Genomic DNA, 21,055 nt, shown 5'->3' on the forward strand with positions numbered 1-21,055 from the left:
TTTGTACCAGGCTGTAAACATGTGTTTTTCTGCTGTAAAGTTGAGCATTTTAACATGGAGTTCAATGAGATTCTGCTCCCTTCTGGAGACTGTCCCTAGCGGCCAGTCGATGAATTGCAGTTTAAGTCACTTCCGTATTGGCTTCAAGAGAAACTGCGGGAGGTTGCTGCTTGGTTCTGTCAGGCGCTTCATCTATAGAACATATTTTATCACTAAAAAAAAAAAATAACCCATTAAACATGAAAGTATTAGGTAATCATTTAAGACAATTTCTCCTTGTATGGAACCTTTTTGGCAAAAAGTGTTCTTTAAAGTCCCCATGAAATCAAAATGGAAGTTTTTTGGCTTTTATTATGAATATGTTAGCCTTACTGACTGTTATCTATAAGCTAGTGTGCTCCAAAACAATGACACAATTAAAGGGTAACTTCAGTGATTTAGCATTAGGCTTTGTATCAGTAGAAACCCGGTAGTATATTCAAATTATGGTACATTCCCCCCTCATATCCACCTGAGACGAGAGAATTATGCATTTTATTTCTGGAAAAATTCCTCCGATGGCGCAAATATCGTCATTTTGCGTCATCAGAGGATTTTTTGGCCAGAGGCTAAAACTACAGCCACTAGATGGAGCTGGCTGTTCCGCATGTTATCAACCCGCCCATAGAAGAGAGATCTCACTCACAAAATGTAACGTTAAAGCTACACTATGTAACTTTTCCGTCCACTAGAGGTCGCCTGTTCAAAACAAAGGCGTAGTTTGATGACGGCACGTTTGAGCGCAGAATCTCGGGACATGTGGTCTTCACCTCACAGCCGGTGGAAAACAGTCAGGATAGGACTCGGGCAGAAATCATGTTCATGGATGCGATTATTAACATTACTGTAGTGAAGCAGAGCAGGACCGAGTGTTGTGGAGCTGAGCAAGGCCGCAGGAGCGATTGAAGAGCGGGACTGTTATTATGGCATAATCGCTGGCGGGACTTTTATTATGACACGGTTGCCGGCGCAACTTCCTCTTTTCCAGTCATGAGTTTGAGGTAACGCAACTCTGTTTATCGTATTAGATATATCTGAGTGTGTTGAAAAGGAAGTTATGACGTTCACTCGGCGGCTGCTATGACACTTGTTCACAATGCAGTGAGAGTAAAGCGTTTCACTGAATAAAACCGGAGACCGAGGGTGACGTAGATATGACGCAATGGACAGGCGACTCCCTCACACGCATAGCTCACACGTCCCGGTTCCTCGGTTAAAATAGCAATTTTCTCACGATTTACAAATAGTTGAAAACATTTGGGATATTCTAAGTACTCAACTGAACAAAATATATAACACTGGCCTGGTGGTTTCTGGATATTTTACTGCAAAAATCCTACATAGTTCACCTTTAAGACAGACGGCCGAACGGACAATCATAACGGTGCGATGCAGACCAAAGTGAGTGTTTCAATTCTTCAATGAATTCCTGGTATAGTTTAGCTTCCATATGCGATCAGAAAACGCGCCAGACTGGCGCTTAACTTTACCTCAGCTCTCTGTGATGAATGAAATCTGACACTGCTGCGTCTGTGCCGTGACTTTCGTTCGGCTCACTCACACTTTATTGAAAAGAAACGTTCAGTTTTTAATTGTAGTGTTTATTCTCTAACTGAACAAAATGATTGTATTACTATGATGAAGATCAAAACGACGGTGTACGGAGTGGCCTCGTAGGGCAGCGAAGCAAGTGCATTCTGGGAGTTGTTGTCTTTCATCCACATGAGACAAAAATAAATGTTCTGTCTTTTCTCAGTCTAGAAGGCACCAAATTCAAAAATCATTTCACATTTCAACTGCATAAATGACCCAGTTTAAATACAAAGCTTAATGCTAAATCACTGAAGTAACTCTTTAATGTTTAGAAGATATAAGCATTCAAAACTTACAGGGCCCTATTTTAACGATCTGAGCACATGGTCTGACGCGCATGGCGCAGGTGCACTTAGGATGTGTCCGAATCCAGTTTTGCTAGTTTAACGACGAAAAATAGGGTCGGTGCGCCAGGCGCATGGTCCAAAAGGGTTGTACCTAGTCTCTTAATGTCTCATGGGTGTGTTTTGTGCACCCACCTATAGGCGCATATAACTAACATGCCCTTTAAATAATACCAAAAATATGATGCCTTTAGACCAGGTTTTTGTTGGTCAGTGGTGCAGTCGTTTTCAGTTCCGCAAAATAGCAACGCGCCAACAATGCACCTGAACACACCTGGTTTTCAGACCAGCACGCCCATGGACGAACAGATGAGCATGAGTGCATTTGCTATTTAAACAACGTTGTGCTGGGTGTGAAAATGATAACTGTGTTGTGCTGAAACTAGCAGAAAACACTTGTGGCGCGAGCCTGGAGGTGCATTGCGCCGGGTGTATGATAGGGCCCTCAGTCTCTCACTTCTGCCAATTTGAATCATAGATTTTGATGACATCACTCTGCACTTCAGCTTCTCATCACATTTTCTGTCCAATCAAATGCTCTCTAGATTCTGAAGCCCCACCCCCTACATAATAGATACTGAAGCTGCGGCTGAAAAAGGTCACTTTTTCACACATTTACTATTTTCTACATAGTGAATGGCACATAGTGCACTATATAGGGGATAGGGAACGATTCAGACAGTGTGAATATGATTTCCATTGTGGCGAATGAAGTCTAGTTTTACGTTAGTGTCATGTGAACCACCGCAGCTCCGGTCCAGACACACGATAGCACAGAGCGGCTCATGTGTTTGAGTCGGCGCAGACCAGAAAACATATCGGACCCGTTTGAATTCTGCACAGAATGCTGTATTTTAAAGCAATGTGGCGGAGATTAGGAGGAGAACAGGTTAGAGATTAGGAGGAAACTGTGGCATTACCGAGCTCAATGGCTCTGGCTGAGCTGTGATATAAACTAAACGCTATTGGCTATTTAAAAAAAGGGGAGGGGCTGCTTGATATGTCCCGCCCTGCCTTCCTGTTTCAGTGGGAATTACGTCAACACATTGAATAATGCTGCACATTTCAAAGCACTTCAGTGGGCCTTTAAAACGGAGTCAAAGAAGATTATTTGTGTTACATTTGAAAATAAGCACAACAATTCTTACTTGAATTGGCATAGTTTAAAGGCCGTACAAAAATACTACCATGATGATAAGTACAATTTAAGTAATACACACTACCGTTCAAAAGTATGGGATCAGTAAGATTTTTATGTTTTTGAAAGACGTCTCTTGAAATGTCAAGTAAAGAAATGTCTTTACTGTCATTTGTGATCCATTTAATGTGTGTTTGATGAATAAAAGTATGAGTTTCTTAAAAAAAAAAACATAGTGATCCCAAACTCTTGAATGTTAGTGTTTTTATAGTATATTCACATATAGAGAAAACCATCTCGGTGAAGCACAGCAGTCACATGCATTAAGGCCCAAAAAAACAAAGATTATAAGTAAACAGATGGGTATCGAGTTGCAGTTAATTTTTTTCCCTCCTGACCTCAGTCCATCCTCTCTTTCTCTCCGTTACCATGGTGACATTAAGTTTGAGTGACAGGCCAAGCAGAGGACAGACGCATGTCAATCTGACAGAGGGATCATTTAGTAATGGAACTGCCAACAGCTGGACAGCAGAGCCGCAAAATGAGGCCATCTGTAAACCTCTCGCCCAAAGGCAGAAAGAGAGAGCGATAGATCGTGCAAACATGATCTCTCTGACAATGTGTTCAAACACACACAGGTTTATATAATACAGTGCAGTACAATACATGCTCAGAGACTGTAGCGATACAACCGGTGTCATAGACAAGAGAAGAGATCTCACAGTACTGGGTTTGCAGAGCAGAAAGTTATCTCATGATTATCCTACAATTCTCTAAAAGGAGATTAGAAATAGGCACTAATGAGAGAATTGTTTCCAATTTTATATGTGCATGTCTTAATGCACTTCCATTCAAAAGTTTGATGTCAGTAAGATTTTTAATCTTTTAAAAAGAATGCTCATCGAGGCTGCATATTTGATCAGTTTTTGAAATATTTGAAATTTTGATCAGTAATATTGTAAAATAGTATTACAATTTAAAATAACTGGATTTTTTGATGATTAGAAAGTTCAAAAGAACAGTTTATTTGAAATGGAATTCATTTATAACATTATAAATGTCTTTTCTGCCAGTTTTGATCAATTTAATGCATCCTTGCTGAAAAAAAGTATGAATTTCTTTACAAAAAACACCACCCCAAACTTTTAAACAGTAGTGTATCTATAATTTTATATCTGTACCACAACTGTCTTATTTGTATCTACTTTTATTTCTTCTAATACGCTTTATAAGAAACATCTCAGACAAAGTTGATACTCAGATGACACATTTCTAAGAACTCCTTTAGGTCTCAATATTTGAGCATCAAGCTTTTCCTGTTAGACTTTGCAAAATTATAGCAGAAACTACTGAGAGATTAATGAGACCTCATTTTTGCTTTTTCTTTCCTGTAGGTTTGGACCTGTTTGCTGTCAATTCACAGATTAATTCTGTGCAGTAGTCGGGATTTAGGTTGCTATGAGGACAGAGGTACTCAGGTCTCTATAGTAACAGTGATTGAAATGTTGGTTCTGCCCACTCACATGTAAGTGCTGACCTTTTATATCAGCTGCTTAAGAATTTAGCAAGTATGCAAGCATTTGACAGAAGGCTAATCAAACATATATTTGTTTTTGTTAAACATAAACTGTGGCACCGTTTGTGTCCCAGACACAGGTGTGCTATTATTATATATTTTATATAAGTGAGCAGGCTTATGATTTTCACTTACACAATAAAACAACCAAACAAATCTCATAGACTTGCATTGAAAAAACCTGAGCCAGATACTAGAACAGGGCCTGGTTGCATGAAACCTCTTTAGTGGTTTGACTTAAAGGTATCCAGGAGGGGGAAAAATGCCTTAATTTTTTAAGGCTAAATGGTTACTAAGGACTTTGTTGCAATGCATAACAGAACTTAAGTGAACTCAGTAATTAAGTAATTAAGAGAAAATGCTTAATGACAGCCTTTAGAGTTTCTGTATTTGGTTGCGTTGTGAGTATTTGCAGGGTGTTTCTGAATTTGTTTGTGTTGTGAGTGTTTGCAGAATGTTTCTGTATTTGGTTGCGTTGTGAGTATTTGCAAGGTGTTTCTGTATTTGGTTGCATTGTGAGTATTTGCAGCGTGTTTCTGTATTTGGTTGCGTTGTGAGTATTTGCAGCGTGTTTCTGTATTTGGTTGCGTTGTGAGTATTTGCAGGGTGTTTCTGTATTTGGTTGCATTGTGAGTATTTGCATCGTGTTTCTGTATTTGGTTGCGTTGTGAGTATTTGCAGCGTGTTTCTGTATTTTGTTGCGTTGTGAGTATTTGCAAGGTGTTTCTGTATTTGGTTGCCTTGTGAGTATTTGCAGCGTGTTTCTGTCTTTGGTTGGGTTGTGAGTATTTGCAGGGTGTTTCTGTATTTGGTTGCCTTGTGAGTATTTGCAGCGTGTTTCTGTCTTTGGTTGCATTGTGAGTGTTTGCAGGGTGTTTCTGTATTTGGTTGCGTTGTGAGTGTTTCTGTATTTGGTTGCGTTGTGAGTGTTTGCAGGGTGTTTCTGTATTTGGTTGCGTTGTGAGTGTTTCTGTATTTGGTTGCGTTGTGAGTGTTTGCAAGGTGTTTCTGTCTTTGGTTGCATTGTGAGTGTTTGCAGGGTGTTTCTGTATTTGGTTACGTTGTGAGTGTTTCTGTATTTGGTTGCGTTGTGAGTGTTTGCAGCGTGTTTCTGTATTTGGTTGCGTTGTGAGTATTTGCAGCGTGTTTCTGTATTTGGTTGCGTTGTGAGTGTTTGCAGCGTGTTTCTGTATTTGGTTGCGTTGTGAGTATTTGCAGCGTTGTGAGTATTTGCAGCGTGTTTCTGTATTTGGTTGCGTTGTGAGTATTTGCAGGGTGTTTCTGTATTTGGTTGCATTGTGAGTATTTGCAGCGTGTTTCTGTATTTGGTTGCGTTGTGAGTATTTGCAGCGTGTTTCTGTATTTGGTTGCGTTGTGAGTGTTTGCAAGGTGTTTCTGTCTTTGGTTGCATTGTGAGTGTTTGCAGGGTGTTTCTGTATTTGGTTGCGTTGTGAGTGTTTCTGTATTTGGTTGCGTTGTGAGTGTTTGCAGCGTGTTTCTGTATTTGGTTGCGTTGTGAGTATTTGCAGCGTGTTTCTGTATTTGGTTGCGTTGTGAGTGTTTGCAGCGTGTTTCTGTATTTGGTTGCGTTGTGAGTATTTGCAGCGTTGTGAGTATTTGCAGCGTGTTTCTGTATTTGGTTGCGTTGTGAGTATTTGCAGCGTGTTTCTGTATTTGGTTGCATTGTGAGTATTTGCAGCGTGTTTCTGTATTTGGTTGCGTTGTGAGTATTTGCAGCGTGTTTCTGTATTTTGTTGCGTTGTGAGTTTTTGCAGGGCGTTTCTGTATTTGGTTGCATTGTGAGTATTTGCAGGGTGTTTCTGTATTTGGTTGCCTTGTGAGTATTTGCAGCGTGTTTCTGTATTTGGTTGCCTTGTGAGTATTTGCAGCATGTTTCTGTCTTTGGTTGCATTGTGAGTGTTTGCAGCGTGTTTCTGTATTTGGGTGCGTTGTGAGTGTTTGCAGCGTGTTTCTGTATTTGGTTGCGTTGTGAGTGTTTGCAGCGTGTTTCTGTATTTGGTTGCGTTGTGAGTGTTTCTGTATTTGGTTACGTTGTGAGTGTTTGCAGGGTGTTTCTGTATTTGGTTGCGTTGTGAGTGTTTCTGTATTTGGTTGCGTTGTGAGTGTTTGCAAGGTGTTTCTGTCTTTGGTTGCATTGTGAGTGTTTGCAGGGTGTTTCTGTATTTGGTTGCGTTGTGAGTGTTTCTGTATTTGGTTGCGTTGTGAGTGTTTGCAGCGTGTTTCTGTATTTGGTTGCGTTGTGAGTATTTGCAGCGTGTTTCTGTATTTGGTTGCGTTGTGAGTATTTGCAGCGTGTTTCTGTATTTGGTTGCGTTGTGAGTGTTTGCAGCGTGTTTCTGTATTTGGTTGCGTTGTGAGTATTTGCAGCGTTGTGAGTATTTGCAGCGTGTTTCTGTATTTGGTTGCGTTGTGAGTATTTGCAGGGTGTTTCTGTATTTGGTTGCATTGTGAGTATTTGCAGCGTGTTTCTGTATTTGGTTGCGTTGTGAGTATTTGCAGCGTGTTTCTGTATTTTGTTGCGTTGTGAGTATTTGCAGGGTGTTTCTGTATTTGGTTGCGTTGTGAGTATTTGCAGTGTGTTTCTGTATTTTGTTGCGTTGTGAGTATTTGCAGCGTGTTTCTGTATTTTGTTGCGTTGTGAGTATTTGCAGGGTGTTTCTGTATTTGGTTGCATTGTGAGTATTTGCAGGGTGTTCCTGTATTTGGTTGCCTTGTGAGTATTTGCAGCGTGTTTCTGTATTTGGTTGCCTTGTGAGTATTTGCAGCATGTTTCTGTCTTTGGTTGCATTGTGAGTGTTTGCAGCGTGTTTCTGTATTTGGGTGCGTTGTGAGTGTTTGCAGCGTGTTTCTGTATTTGGTTGCGTTGTGAGTGTTTGCAGCGTGTTTCTGTATTTGGTTGCGTTGTGAGTATTTGCAGCGTGTTTCTGTATTTGGTTGCGTTGTGAGTGTTTGCAGCGTGTTTCTGTATTTGGTTGCGTTGTGAGTATTTGCAGCGTGTTTCTGTATTTGGTTGCGTTGTGAGTGTTTGCAGCGTGTTTCTGTATTTGGTTGCATTGTGAGTATTTGCAGCATGTTTCTATATTTGGTTGCGTTGTGAGTGTTTGCAGCGTGTTTCTGTATTTGGTTGCGTTGTGAGTATTTGCAGGGTGTTTCTGTATTTGGTTGCGTTGTGAGTATTTGCGGAGTGTTTCTGTATTTGGTTGCGTTGTGAGTATTTGCAGCGTGTTTCTATATTTGGTTGCGTTGTGAGTATTTGCGGAGTGTTTCTGTATTCGGTTGCGTTGTGAGTATTTGCGGAGTGTTTCTGTATTCGGTTGCGTTGTGAGTATTTGTAGTGCGTTTCTGAAACAATGCATTTTTGACCAAGTGTGCCTTACAGTCAGGTGCAACTTTTATTTTCCTTAAAATCTGGTAAATAGTGACATTTTGACTAGATTTAAAATTCTGCAAATTAAGTTTTTTAAAGGCTTATAAATAAGCTGCTTTAGCACAATAGTATTCTAACTCCATTGCACAAGAGTAATTCATTGATCTGATCTAATGTAAACATCATTTACGGTGTTTCCTGTCTGTATCTCATTACATGTCATTCTCTCTCTCCCCTGTTACTTACTATACAGAGAGAGAGAGAGAGCGAGAGAGAGAGAGAGAAAGAGAGAAAAGAACAGTGCTAATCCCCAATGTTCTGTTGTCGTAAAAACAGCCATTAACAAACCTACAAAAGGGCTTAGGATGGATCAGATGTGAATGTAGATGGGAAATCCTCTCTGGGATGTGTGCCGTGAGCTGAGGAGAACAGTTATGGGAAATCTGAAAGTGTTGACATGACAGACAAACACTAAATAGAGATCATAGTTTGTTCTTACTGGTTGAGGTTGATATTAGTAATAAGGGCTTGTAGGATGAGGTTTGTGGTTATTAAGGCAAGTGAAATCCTTGAATGATCTCAAGTAATTACAAAGCCATTTGCTACACTGTTAAAAAATAAAAGTTCTTTATTGGCATTGATGGTTCCATTAACCCTTAATCGCCCCTCAAGTAGGGTTTACGTTTGAGTCCCTTGGGGTCAGATAGACCCCAAACTTTTACAGAGCGATTGCATAAGGAAATATAATTTTTTTACATGGAAAACTATACATCATTTTTTTTATTTACTTCTCAACTATACATTTATGCTGTGTTTTTGTGGGTATTTGGTAGTTTTTTACCTATTTACTGCACAAATACTTAACTATGTCATAAATTGTCTCATTAAAAAATATTTTTTTATGAAAAAATCACTTGAATGATGATCTTAAATAAATATAAATAGTTTTTGGACATTGCTCTATGTGTTAGGGATAGAATACCGCCATCTGTAGGTTTGCGGAAAAACTTTAGGAATTATAGTTAAAGAGAAAGAGAGTGCAATGACCACATTATCCAATAGAGGTCCATAGGGAAGTTATGCAAAAGTTAAGCTGCCTTTCATCTTTCTTTTATTTGCCCTTTTCCCTCTCTTTCTCATGATTGTTCCATGTTGCATTTGTGCTCTAGTATTTGTCCTTCATTTATGTATGGAATTTTTTCAGATTTATGCCAGTTTTGTTGATTTTATTTGCCAGTTTCTATGAAAATGCTCTCTGTTGCAGTCACACACGTGTGTGTTTGTGTGTGTGTGTGTGTGCGTGCGTGTGTGTATGAGACAGAAAGTTCGTTCCACTTTGTGTTTATGCTCTAGGACCAGACCTTGATATAAATGTGGAAATTTTCAGATTTATACTGGATTTAGTAAAAAAAAATTGACAAAAAAAGTGAAAAAAAAAGTATTTTTTACACTTTCCCATTCATTTTCAATGTGGGGTCAATCTGACCCAGAGGGACTTAAACTGTAAAAAAAATTTTACACAACTTTAGAACAACCAAATCAAGCCCAGATTTTTGTGCATGTTTAGATAGATTATTTAGGAAAAGTCACCGAGTCTCATGGCCCTGAGATGAAGGGAACACTTTTAAAAAATGGAGGAAAAGTCCAGTGGGGTCAGCTGGACCCCAAGGGACGATTAAGGGTTAAAGGAAAACTCCACTTAAAAAAAACAAAAAAAAACATAGACTCAATTTCCAACTCCCTAGAGTTAAACAATTGAGTTTTACCGTTTTCGAATCCATTCAGCTGATCTCCGGGTCTGACGGTAGCACTTTTAGCATAGCTTAGCATAGATCATTGAATCTGATTAGACCGTTAGCATCCAAAAAATGATCGAAATTTTTCCTTTTTAAAACTGGACTCTTCTGTAGTTACATTGTGTACTCGTGTGCTATTTTCTAGGCCGATATGGCTAGGAACTATACTCTCATTCATGCGTAATAATCAAGAGCTTTGCTGTCGTGTTCCTTTAAGAACCTTTAACATCCATGGAACCTTTGCATTCCACAAAAGTGGAAAAAGGTTCTTTATATTTTAAAATGTTCTTCACACTAAGAGGGGAAAAGGGTGGGAAACTAAAAATTTTCTAAAAATCTATGGTATTGCTGCGAAAACTCTTGTGTAACCTTTTTTTTTAAGACTAAATAAAGAAAGCATGAACTTTGTGCACATTTTCTGCAAGTTGTCCTTTAATTCAGCCAGTAACTGTTTTCACTTGCACAAATGAATATATTAAATTGTTTTTACAAATGTATATCTAGATCAAACTGAGCTGTTTATTTCTATGTGTAGTTATATAGGATAGCATTTCTCAAAAGCTTCCAGAATTCAGAGCGTGAACAATTATATACTGTAATATATATTTTTCCAATAAAACAGTTGGAGTATGTTTTGTATTAAAATACTATGTCAGTCTTTCTACTTCAACATTTTGTTTAATTCAATATGATACTTGCCATTTCTTTGTAATCAATGGTGAAATTTACTAGCAATTTCGGAGTGAAAATTGGTTTCTATACTCATTATTTTAAGTGTATGTCCAGTGGGCTTTTTTTTTTTTTATTCTTCTCTCAAATGTTCTCTCTTTTTGTTTCTAAACCTCTCAATTATTAATAATCTTCAGCCTAACAGCGCAGAATTGCACATTAACACAGTTGGGTATTTAGCACAATGAAATCCTTGAACTAGCCCTGACACCACAAACATCATCCTGTGGCTCCGGTCTGAACAGTGTTGCTGGGATTTGCAGGATTATGTCCCTGCATACTGCAGAGACAGAGATGGTTAGTGAGACCCACAATGAAGGACTTTCACTCTTAATTCGACGGATTATTGCCTTGAGATAATATGCACAAACAAAAATCCCCACTGAGTGTTCATGGATTGTATATGATAAAGTGTTTCCATTAAAGTGTAATTCTTTTAGAGTTGGAGTTGGTGGTCTAGTGGGTTAAACCACTGAACTGATAAGCAGAAGGTTGCTGGTTCGATCCCAGCGGTCGCCACCAGTGTGTCCTTGAGCAAGGCACTTTACTCCACGTTACTCCAGGGGGATTGTCCCTGTAATACGGGTACTGTAAGTCGCTTTGGATAAAAGCGTCTGCCAAATGCATAAATGTAAATGTTTTAATGAAGTAATTCGAATTATATGGCCCATGTAAATGGCCAAATAAATAAACTAATTTGCTCTCTTAAAAATTTGACATTGTTGCAGCACCCCTCTTCCCAGTCTGTCAGTAACAGGTGTGCGTTTCGCGAACAGCTACGTAATTCACTGCCGAACTACCACAGTACGATGCATCGTTGAAGAAATCAACTAGCTAGTCACGACTGTTTCCCGAAACCGTATTGTCGCTAAATTGTCGTTCAGCTCCATTGGTTAATGATGTCACACAGGTGGTGTAATAATAACTTCTTATAATGAATCTATTAAATGAATGCTTGATTTTTTGCTATAAATTACAGACATGGGGCCCTATTTTAACGATCTGAGTGTATGGTCTGAAGCGTATGGCGCAGGTGCACTTAGGATGTGTCCGAATCCACTTTTGCTAGTTTAACGATGGGAAAAATGGTCAAGTCTATTAATGAGTCATGCATGTGTTTTGGGCGTAATGTGCAATAAATCAATCAGAGTCTCATCTCCCATTCCCTTTAAAAGCCATTTGCACTTGCACCATGGCGGATTCAATATTTACATGGCAGAATATAGACACCCTCAACCTGACGAGTCAGTTTAAATACATGAGTGATTTGCCATGATTAGTCAAATGATTACCCAATTTCATTTGTCATTACTCCAAATAGGTAATTCTAATACATGCAATGACTATCCATTATGGCATGTAGGTATTTTTATATTCATGTACACAATAATAATCTTTTACATTGTAATCCTTTTGTCTTTAACATTTGGCATGTTTGTGTGCTGCTACGCATCCCTGTGTGTGTAATAAGCAGAGTGTGTGCGCGCTGTGTACCCGCCTATTGGCGGTTTCAACGGCAACAACATAAACAAACGTTACTGTCTGCGCATGCGTGCTATTGTGGCCCAAACTTAACTTTCGGTAGACGTCCGCAAAGAATCAATAACAACAGAGGCTGCGTTATCTTTCTTATGCGCTATCATCTTTCATTTTAATTGGGAAGCATTATCTTAATTTACATGTTTTTATTGTTTCAGCGTGTTCATTATAAATAATCTCCCATTTCTGTCTGCAATATAGAGTGGGGGAAACGCCCCCCTTAATGGGTTAGTTCACCCAAAAATGTAAATTCATTAGGGCTGGGCAAATTAACGCGTTAACGCGGGCGATTAATTTTTTCAGCTTAACGCATTAAAAATATTTAACGCAAATAACGCAGTGTCCGTTTTTATATCCATTTTTGCTTAGCGTTACATGATCACGCTCCTATTCATGTAAATGCTTCCAAGCGCGACAAGACACAAGAGAACGCGCTGTATGCCAGTGTCCTGTGTGTGTGTGTGTGTGTGTATCAGTGTCCTGTCTGTGTGGCAGCGTCTCATGTCAGCTAATCGAGGGACACTCTGACACACACACACACACACACTCGACGCACAGACAGATTTGCGTCAGTCTCCGGCTCACATCGAGTTCTCTTTTGCTCTTGAACAAACAATAACAACAGAGAATTTTGAGTATTCTCATATTAGGAGTCTTAAATTAGTTAAATAACGTCTTAAATGAACTTAAAGAGTTGTGAGGAAATGAGATGCGTGGGACAGCGCGTCAGATCCGCGTCATGTTTGTCAGCGGCTGTTCTTAAAGTGACAGGAGCTCTGATTATGCCTGTCATTAATGTTCATCAAAGAACAACGGGAACAGAGAAAAGTGTAGCTTTAATGATGATTAATCTATATTTCATTTATTATTTATGCAGTTAAGAAAGGTGTTGATAACTATTACATTTCTGTATGTCTAACAGGGAAGGCCACATGTAAAAATAACATTTATTATAATGGGTTTATGTAGAGATTGTTTTAAGAGTTTAAGAATTAAAAGTTGTTTTTTTAAAGCCTAATAAATGTTGAAATTGGGAGCTTTCAGTTATACTGTAATGTAACGTCATTAATGTTTCATAGAGACATTAATATCAGTGATACTGGCCTTCATTCATAAAAAGATGCCATTACAACACATATTTAAAATATACTGTCTTTAAATTGTTTCTACATTAATTTGGAGAGTAGCTGAAATTATTACAATGTCAAAATATTAAAAACTTGCGATTAATCGCGATTAATTACAGAAAATAATGCAATTAATTAGTTTTGGGGTTTTTTTTCGATTCCCAGCACTAAAATTCATACATGAATTACTCACCCTCATGTCGACCCCAACCCGTAAGACCGTAGAAGAAAAATATCTTAAGTTGTGTTCCGAAGATGAACGAAGGTCTTACAGGTTTGGAACGACATGAGGGAGAGTAATAATGACAGAATAAAATTTTTTGGGTGAACTAACCCTTTAAAGACCGTGTAATGTCGTTTTCTGTACAGTATCTATAAATGCTTGCGCGCTCGCCTTCAATCATGCAGTGCATCGGAATAACATGTTTCTTTGTTTCATGACATAAGATTAATTTTGGGAAAGTTAACTTGTAGATAAAGTACCCTATTTGAGATTGATTGTATGAATGCATCACAAAAAATCCCACTGCAATTAATAGACAAAGTGAAAGTTGCTTTGCACTCCGTGTTAAAAGCACATTTAAATATTTTGCGGCTAAGCATAAATCCGATCAGTTATCCAGATGGCGACCACTTGATGCGAACAAATGTAAACTCGCCGTGTCCTGATTGACTGATGATCACGGTGATCGCATATTAATGCCAAGTGTAAACGCAGCCAGAATAAGTTCTTCTAGAGTAGATTATTTCTGATAACAAGCAAAATAAATAGCAAGTAAATTACATTAGACATACAGTCTAAATTACATTAGACGCTGCTCTCGTATGACTGGATATTTATGAAGCATTTAAGGCTTTTTGATGAGTCGCACACACTGTTTTTGCACTGGTGTCATATTCTCTCTGCTTGATTGTTAATATTTATATCATGTTATCAAAAAATAGTACGTCAAAAATGTGTTTCTACTGAGTAGTGCGCCATACTATCCCCTTGCCAGACCGATAAACAAACACAGACCGGAAGTTAAAGGGTTAGTTCACCCAAAAATGAAAATTCTGTCATTAATTACTCACCCTCATGTCGTTCGACACCCGTAAGACCTCCGTTCATATTCGGAACACAAATGAAGATATTTTAGTTGAAAGCTGATGGCTAAGAAAGGCTTCAGATAGGCCTCCATTGGCATTCAGTACATTTACACTCCCAAGACGCATAAAAGGCACTTAAAACGTTGTTACAAAGTCCATCTCACCACAGTGACTCTACAATAATTTTACGATGCGACAACAATAGTTTTTGTGCGCAAAAAAAAATCAAAATAACACCTTTATTCAACTTGTTCTTGTCTTCCGTGTGTGCCTCCACGACGCATGCGCGAGAATATGACGCAGATCCGGCGCTCGGACACGTGACCCAGAAGCGATTTGTTGACAAGCAGAGGAAGACGCGCGTGTCTAAGCTGTTGAATTCTACATTGATCGTGCTTTAGGTCTCGGCGTAGTTCTCAAAATGGGGCTTAAGTGTGCATTTCATGGATTCCCGAACGCTGGCGCTACGTCATATTCTCGCGCATGCGTCGTGGAGGCATACACGGAAGACAATAACAAGTTGGATAAAGGTGTTATTTTGATTTTTTTTTGCGCACAAAAACTATTGTCGTCGCATCGTAAAATTATTGTAGAGCCACTGTGGTGAGATGGACTTTGTAATGACGTTTTAAGTGCCTTTTATGCGTCTTGGGAGTATAAATGTACTGAATGCCAATGGAGGCCTATCTGAAGCCTTTCTCAGCCATCAGCTTTCAACTAAAATATCTTCATTTGTGTTCCGAATATGAATGGAGGTCTTACGAGTGTCGAACGACATGAGGGTGAGTAATTAATGACAGAATTTTCATTTTTGGGTGAACTAACCCTTTAACTTCGGGCCAGGCGCATAACTGTGGCAACGCGCGTGCGTCCGATGAAACCGTCTATAGGCGCATATAACTAACACATCCTTTAAATAACCAGGTTTTCGTTGGTCAATGGCGCAGTCGTTTTCAGTTCCTCAAAATAGCAACACGCCAACAATGTGCCTGAACACATCTGGTTTTCAGACCAGCACGCCCATGGGTGAACAGATGGGCGCGAGTGCATTTACTATTTAAACAACGAGGCGCTGTACGTGAAAACGATAAGGCTGAAACTAGAAAAAACATGGCATCTGAGGAGTAATTCTCATTTTTCTGTTATTTTGCTTTATTTCCAGATTAATACATAGGCTTGTTCTTAAGTAAAAGAGCACGTATGCACTCTTTAAAAACAGTGCTTTAAATCTTTAAATCTGTAAATGACATTTGTGTGTTTTTGAAAGGAAAGATATAGTTTGTACTGAGTGTCAGCTTGCTTATTTTGCTCAAGAGAAGGATTTATTAAGTCCACGTCATACAAACAAGAAACTCTGCTTCTAACCACAGGTCGAGATCTGTCGTTCCAACCACACAGCTTTGTGATGCTGTTTGCGAATGTTTGCTGGAACTATGGTTTCGGGAAACACGACTCGTTGAACTATGCTGACAACGACGTAAGTTGTGACCATAGTTGGCTAACAATGCTTTTGGGAAACGCACCCCTATTTAGGTTCTGTCTCTACGAAGCCCCTCCTTCAGAAAAGCACAATGTGCTCTGATTGGTCGGCTGGACCAGTGTGTTGTGATTGGTCAACCGCTTCGAGCGTGTTTGGGAAATGTCACGCCTCTTATAATGAACGCAAGTTTCAACACACTACTGACTAGAGTTTAGATTCTCTGCCCGAGCCCGAACCGATATTTCCCAGCACTATCCTAGGGCTGGGTCAGGCCAGGCCCTTGATCAAGCATTTGTTTTTTTGTTTTAATCATTTCTTTATTAGCCTAATTGGGTGGGCAGAAAGCTATGCCATAATCAGAAATAAAATATTTTTAGCAAAGTAAGAACTAATACTACAAATAAGAAACAAATGTGTAAAGTTGCACAACTCAGGATTAGTATAAAAATGCGCGTTAAACTCACAGCACATGCAGTGATGAAGCGCAGCATTCTGAACAGAACTGCTGAGACGCCAGTCAGCTGCTCGCGTGAACAGTGCGCATTGCTTAACTAGCTTATTTCTTTTCTTTTTGAATTGTTTCGTTTAAAAGTGGACATTTCAAGCTTTCTATACACATATTTCTCATGTCTGTGAGGCAAGTAGCCTGCTGAGTTTGGGTTTATTTATGAGACGCGCTCCAGTTCATGTGCAATGAAAGTGATCGCTCCCGCGTCTTCATGCCACGATTATAGTCTGCTATAGTATATTTGCTTCTTATTTATTAAATCCAGGCAATTGGCTGACGAAACCTTGATTAAAATTAAGATACAATTTATACTAAACGAAATTCACTTTAAAGAAAGGCATTCTACAAAACAAAACTTAATATTAAAGGGTTAGTTTACCCAAAAATGAAAATTCTGTCATTAATTACTTACCCTCATGTCGTTTGACACCCGTAAGACCTCCGTTCATCTTCGGAACACAAATTAAGATATTTTAGTTGAAATCTGATGGCTCTGAAAGGCCTCCATTGGCACAATGCACGGTACACTCTCAAGACCCTTAAAAGGTACTAAAGACGTCGTTACAAAGTCCATCTCACTACAGTGGTTCTACAATAACTTTATGAATCGGCGAGAATAGTTTTTGTGTTTGGCGGTTTGACACGCGATCCGAATCATGATTCGACTTCAACTAAAAACAGATTTCAACTAAAATATCTTAATTTGTGTTCCGAAGATGAACGGAGGTCTTACGGGTGTCAAACGACATGAGAGTAAGTAATTAATGACAGAATTTTCATTTTTGGGTGAACTAACCCTTTAAACAAAATATAATAACCACCAAAATCATTTCTGACCCACTCGCATCTTTGCACTTTTCATGATCAGATGAAATTTTAAAATAACATTATAATATTTAAACATAAATATGAAACAAAACAAATTGTTTAATGGCTACAACAAGTATAGTAGGCTACAGTACAGATAAATGTCATGTCTGAGCGGGATTTGAGTGAACGTCACCGGCCCTCTTCGCTCATTACAGGCTCGTTCTCGTCAGAACGCACACGTATTAAAAAATGGTCGAGTTTAAATCGGGCTCGGGCTCATAATTACAGTTAATGTGTCGGGCCAGGCTCGGACACAGCGTGCTCGGGTAGGGTCGGGCTTGATTTTTTGAGCCCGATCTAAGATCTACTACTAACTTATCCAGGCTCTGCCCTTTTTTTGCATATGCCTTGGGCGGGAATTATTTAAATGAGAAATATTGTGATGTGTTCATTCCCGGAAGAAAACTCAAGACTATAATGGAGGCGTTTCAGGGAGTTCAGAAACAGTGACACTAATATCGAGAATAACTCCCATCCTTTGTGCTTTGTAACTTTACAGAACTTTTTCATGCTCAAACAGCAACATTACACACTAAAGAAAGTTAAATAGGACTTTTTAAAGAGAATAATCAGAGAAATTGTGTCAATGCAAGGCATCGATGCAATTTGAGATGTTTAGGAAAGTGCATCATAATCTCTTGCCTCTTTCTGAGAATCGCTGCTGGTTTATTAGCTTAGAGTTTAGCTAAGGGAAGTGGTTACTAGACTGCATTGGACTGGCTATGCTTTAGGTGTCACATGAGGATTGGTTTGAGCTCTGTATGAGAGGGCTAAACCAGTGGGGTTAGATTAATAGGGCATTTTGGGATAGCTGTACTGCAACATATATTATAAAACATACATGTTTATTAGTGTTGCTTAAAAGTAATGATGCATTTTCTGGATGTTAATTTCTCTAATAATGCAGAGACAACTAGTAGGTTAATCCCCTTGAAATGAGTGTAAATGCTGTAATCTATTTATTTGATCTTCAGGAGAGTGTTTGGGACAGTGTTATTTCACTATCACTAATATACTATTATAGTTTTTGTTTATATATTAAATTAGATTTTATTTTGGTCACACTTTAGATTAGGGTCTAATTATCACTATTAACTATGACTTTTGCCTCAATAATCTCCTAATTACTGCTTATTAATAGTTAGTAAGGTAGTGGTTAAGTTTAGGTATTGGGATTAGGGGTGTAGAATATGGTCATGCAGAATAAGGCATTCATATTTGCTTTATAAGTTACAGCCAATATCTAGCAATATGCATGCTAATAAGCAACTAGTTAATAGTGAGATTTGGACCCTAAACTAAAGTGTTTCTTTTATTTTTAAATCGTCTGTTTTCATTTTAGCTTAAATTTAGTTTGTGTGTTTGTCATTTTTATTAGTTTTTTTGTACATGTCTATAAAGTTTTAGTTTATTTCGTTTTAGTTGTTTTTATTGTACTCCAATTTAAACAAAATGAAACGAGAAATGTTGACTTCGCAACTAGCTGAAATAAAATAAGTTTGTTTCTTTTCTTTTGTATTTTATTTTATTTTATTTCAGTTAATGTTTCATGTAATGAAAACATGGTTTTAGCTTTAGTTAATGATAACTGCTAACTAATTTACTGCTCTTGATTTACTGTGAATTTACATGAAGTTGTCTTTAACCATGCCCCTGTAAGAAATACATTTTTTTAGTACTGTAATTGTTTTGAAGTCATCGTGATGGAGATCAGTGTTCCACCAGCTTGGGATCTTGGACCTTGTATATTCTAATTCGAATTTCTGATCTACCAAAGTCAGAAATGTGTCAAATGAAAAAAATTATTAAAAGAATGACAAGCTAGAATATAATATAAACTACTTGGTTGATTTTAAGTTAGTCAAACTATACTATTACTCGTTTATTTCAGCATAAAGACTTACCAATATCTTATTTCAAATCCATAATTATTTGAAGATGGATTTTTCACAATAGTAAAGCAGCAGCTGTAATCTTTGAAAGGTGTGACATCATCTTGCAACTCAAGATTTGTTTTCTAACATCACCTAATGACGCACAGACATCAATACTCGACATACAAAGTACTCAACAAATAATAATTAAATTACAAAAACATTACAAATTAAACAACACAAACTGCTAAAAGTGAACCAAATATAAGTTCAGCAGCACAGATAAAACCAACAAGAATCAAGAAACTGCATGCACCGCACTGCATGCTGGGTACATTCATAGTACATATGCACTGTAGAAATACAGTATGATATTCCAAGAGTGCAGTTAGATACAAGAGAAGTCCTACTGTGGAATTACTGTGTTAACCTGGAATATACTGTAATTTCACACTAAAAACGTGTAACTATCACAGATCTGCGATTATATGCCACATGACCACTCTGTCTCCTTAAACGCTGAGACGGTGCTGTGTGTTCTCAGATAAAACATTGTCCCTTTTAGGATTTATGGAAATGCACTATGACAGTGTTTCATTTCCCTGTAATGACAATAGGCTGGATAAGCTCATGGCTGATACTGAGTGATTATCTGCATAAGGCCGAGCTGAAGCATGCAATGTCTGGAGATAGATCTTTTAGACTTTTAACCCTGTACAAAAATTCTTAAAGGGGGGGTGAAACACTCAGTTTCAGTCAATCTCGTGTAACTCTTGAGTACCTATAGAGTAGTATTGCATCCTTCATATCTCTGAAAAGTCTTTAGTTTTATCATATTTATAAAAGAAAGATACGCTGTACTGAGTCTTTCAGAAAAAAGAAACAGCGCGCCTGGGGGCGTATCGTGTGGGTGGAGCTAAAGAGCCACGAGCGTGCGCAGCTATTGCGTTGAGAGCGTCTGAAAGCTGTGACATCCTTAAACATAGAAAAGAAAACGTTATCCTAAATAAACCATTGAGATCAATCAGATTCAGCCATCCAGAGGCTGAAATTTAACAGGAGAAGCAGCAACGACTACAGCAGGATGTCTCAATGTGGTATGTACTGTAACTGTACCATTATATATTTGTTTAGCGGCTTGTCATGTGCGAGTTTTACAACATTTGTGTGTGTTTACTCATGGTTTATGAGGACATAAACCAGGTTTATAAGGACTTAAAGTTAGCAGTAGCAAGCGGAACGGTTTTGCACGTCATGTTGTTTACTTGAGGTGCACTTACACGCCGAAATCTAACAAATCAAAGACCTTTGAAGCAATTTTTCTCACCGCCTGCTTCCAACGCACAACTGTGAACCTTAATCGCTGGGACTGCTCCATCTTTCAGCATTAGACGAGCTACAAATCCGGATTTGAACCGGGCCTTGTTTATAAAATGATTGTCGCCGAAATGCAGGGAACAAACAAAAACACTTGCACAACTCCGTTGCTGCTCCGGAAAAACAAACTCCATCCACTGTTCCATTAACGCTGGGTTCTTTGGGAAGCTGTACAGGGTTGTCTTGCCCTGACAACCAAAAACACACTTCTTTGGTGACATTGTTGATTTTGTGAAGTCCTGTGATTGGCTTTAGTGCGTTAATGGGCGTGCATTTGCTCTCTCGCTCTGGTCGCTTTTTTTTTTTTTAAACCTTGTCCATGTTAAGCATGGGAATCTAAGTTTTCCTAGACCTGCCCCCCCCCCCCCCCCCCCACCTAATTCTACATTAGAAGTTCTAAATTCACATTCTAAAACTGTGTTGGGTTTGCCCAATGTAATAAGTCAGACGACTTACCCAGCATCGCTGCTGAATCCGCATATTAAGGCATCCTTGGATCCTTCAATTTTGTAGAAATTGTCTGAGGGAACAAGAGTGAGAAGAATTCAACTAATTTTACAAGACATACACTTTGAATGGCTGTTCAAT

At 38.5% G+C, this 21,055-nt stretch overlaps 1 protein-coding gene across 1 annotated transcript in view; it reads right to left on the reverse strand.

The window, feature by feature from the left end:
• The window catches only part of scn12aa (sodium channel, voltage gated, type XII, alpha a), a 141,164-nt gene that overhangs the window by 54,014 nt on the left and 66,095 nt on the right, over positions 1-21,055 (reverse strand). Inside the window, exon 8 of the mRNA XM_079820321.1 lies at positions 20,924-20,987. Coding sequence (XP_079676447.1) covers positions 20,924-20,987 — 64 coding nt within the window. The remainder of the gene's footprint in view (positions 1-20,923; positions 20,988-21,055) is intronic.

This window comes from Gobio gobio (assembly GCF_949357685.1).
Source record: "Gobio gobio genome assembly, chromosome: 6".
Classification (NCBI taxonomy): domain Eukaryota; kingdom Metazoa; phylum Chordata; class Actinopteri; order Cypriniformes; family Gobionidae; genus Gobio; species Gobio gobio.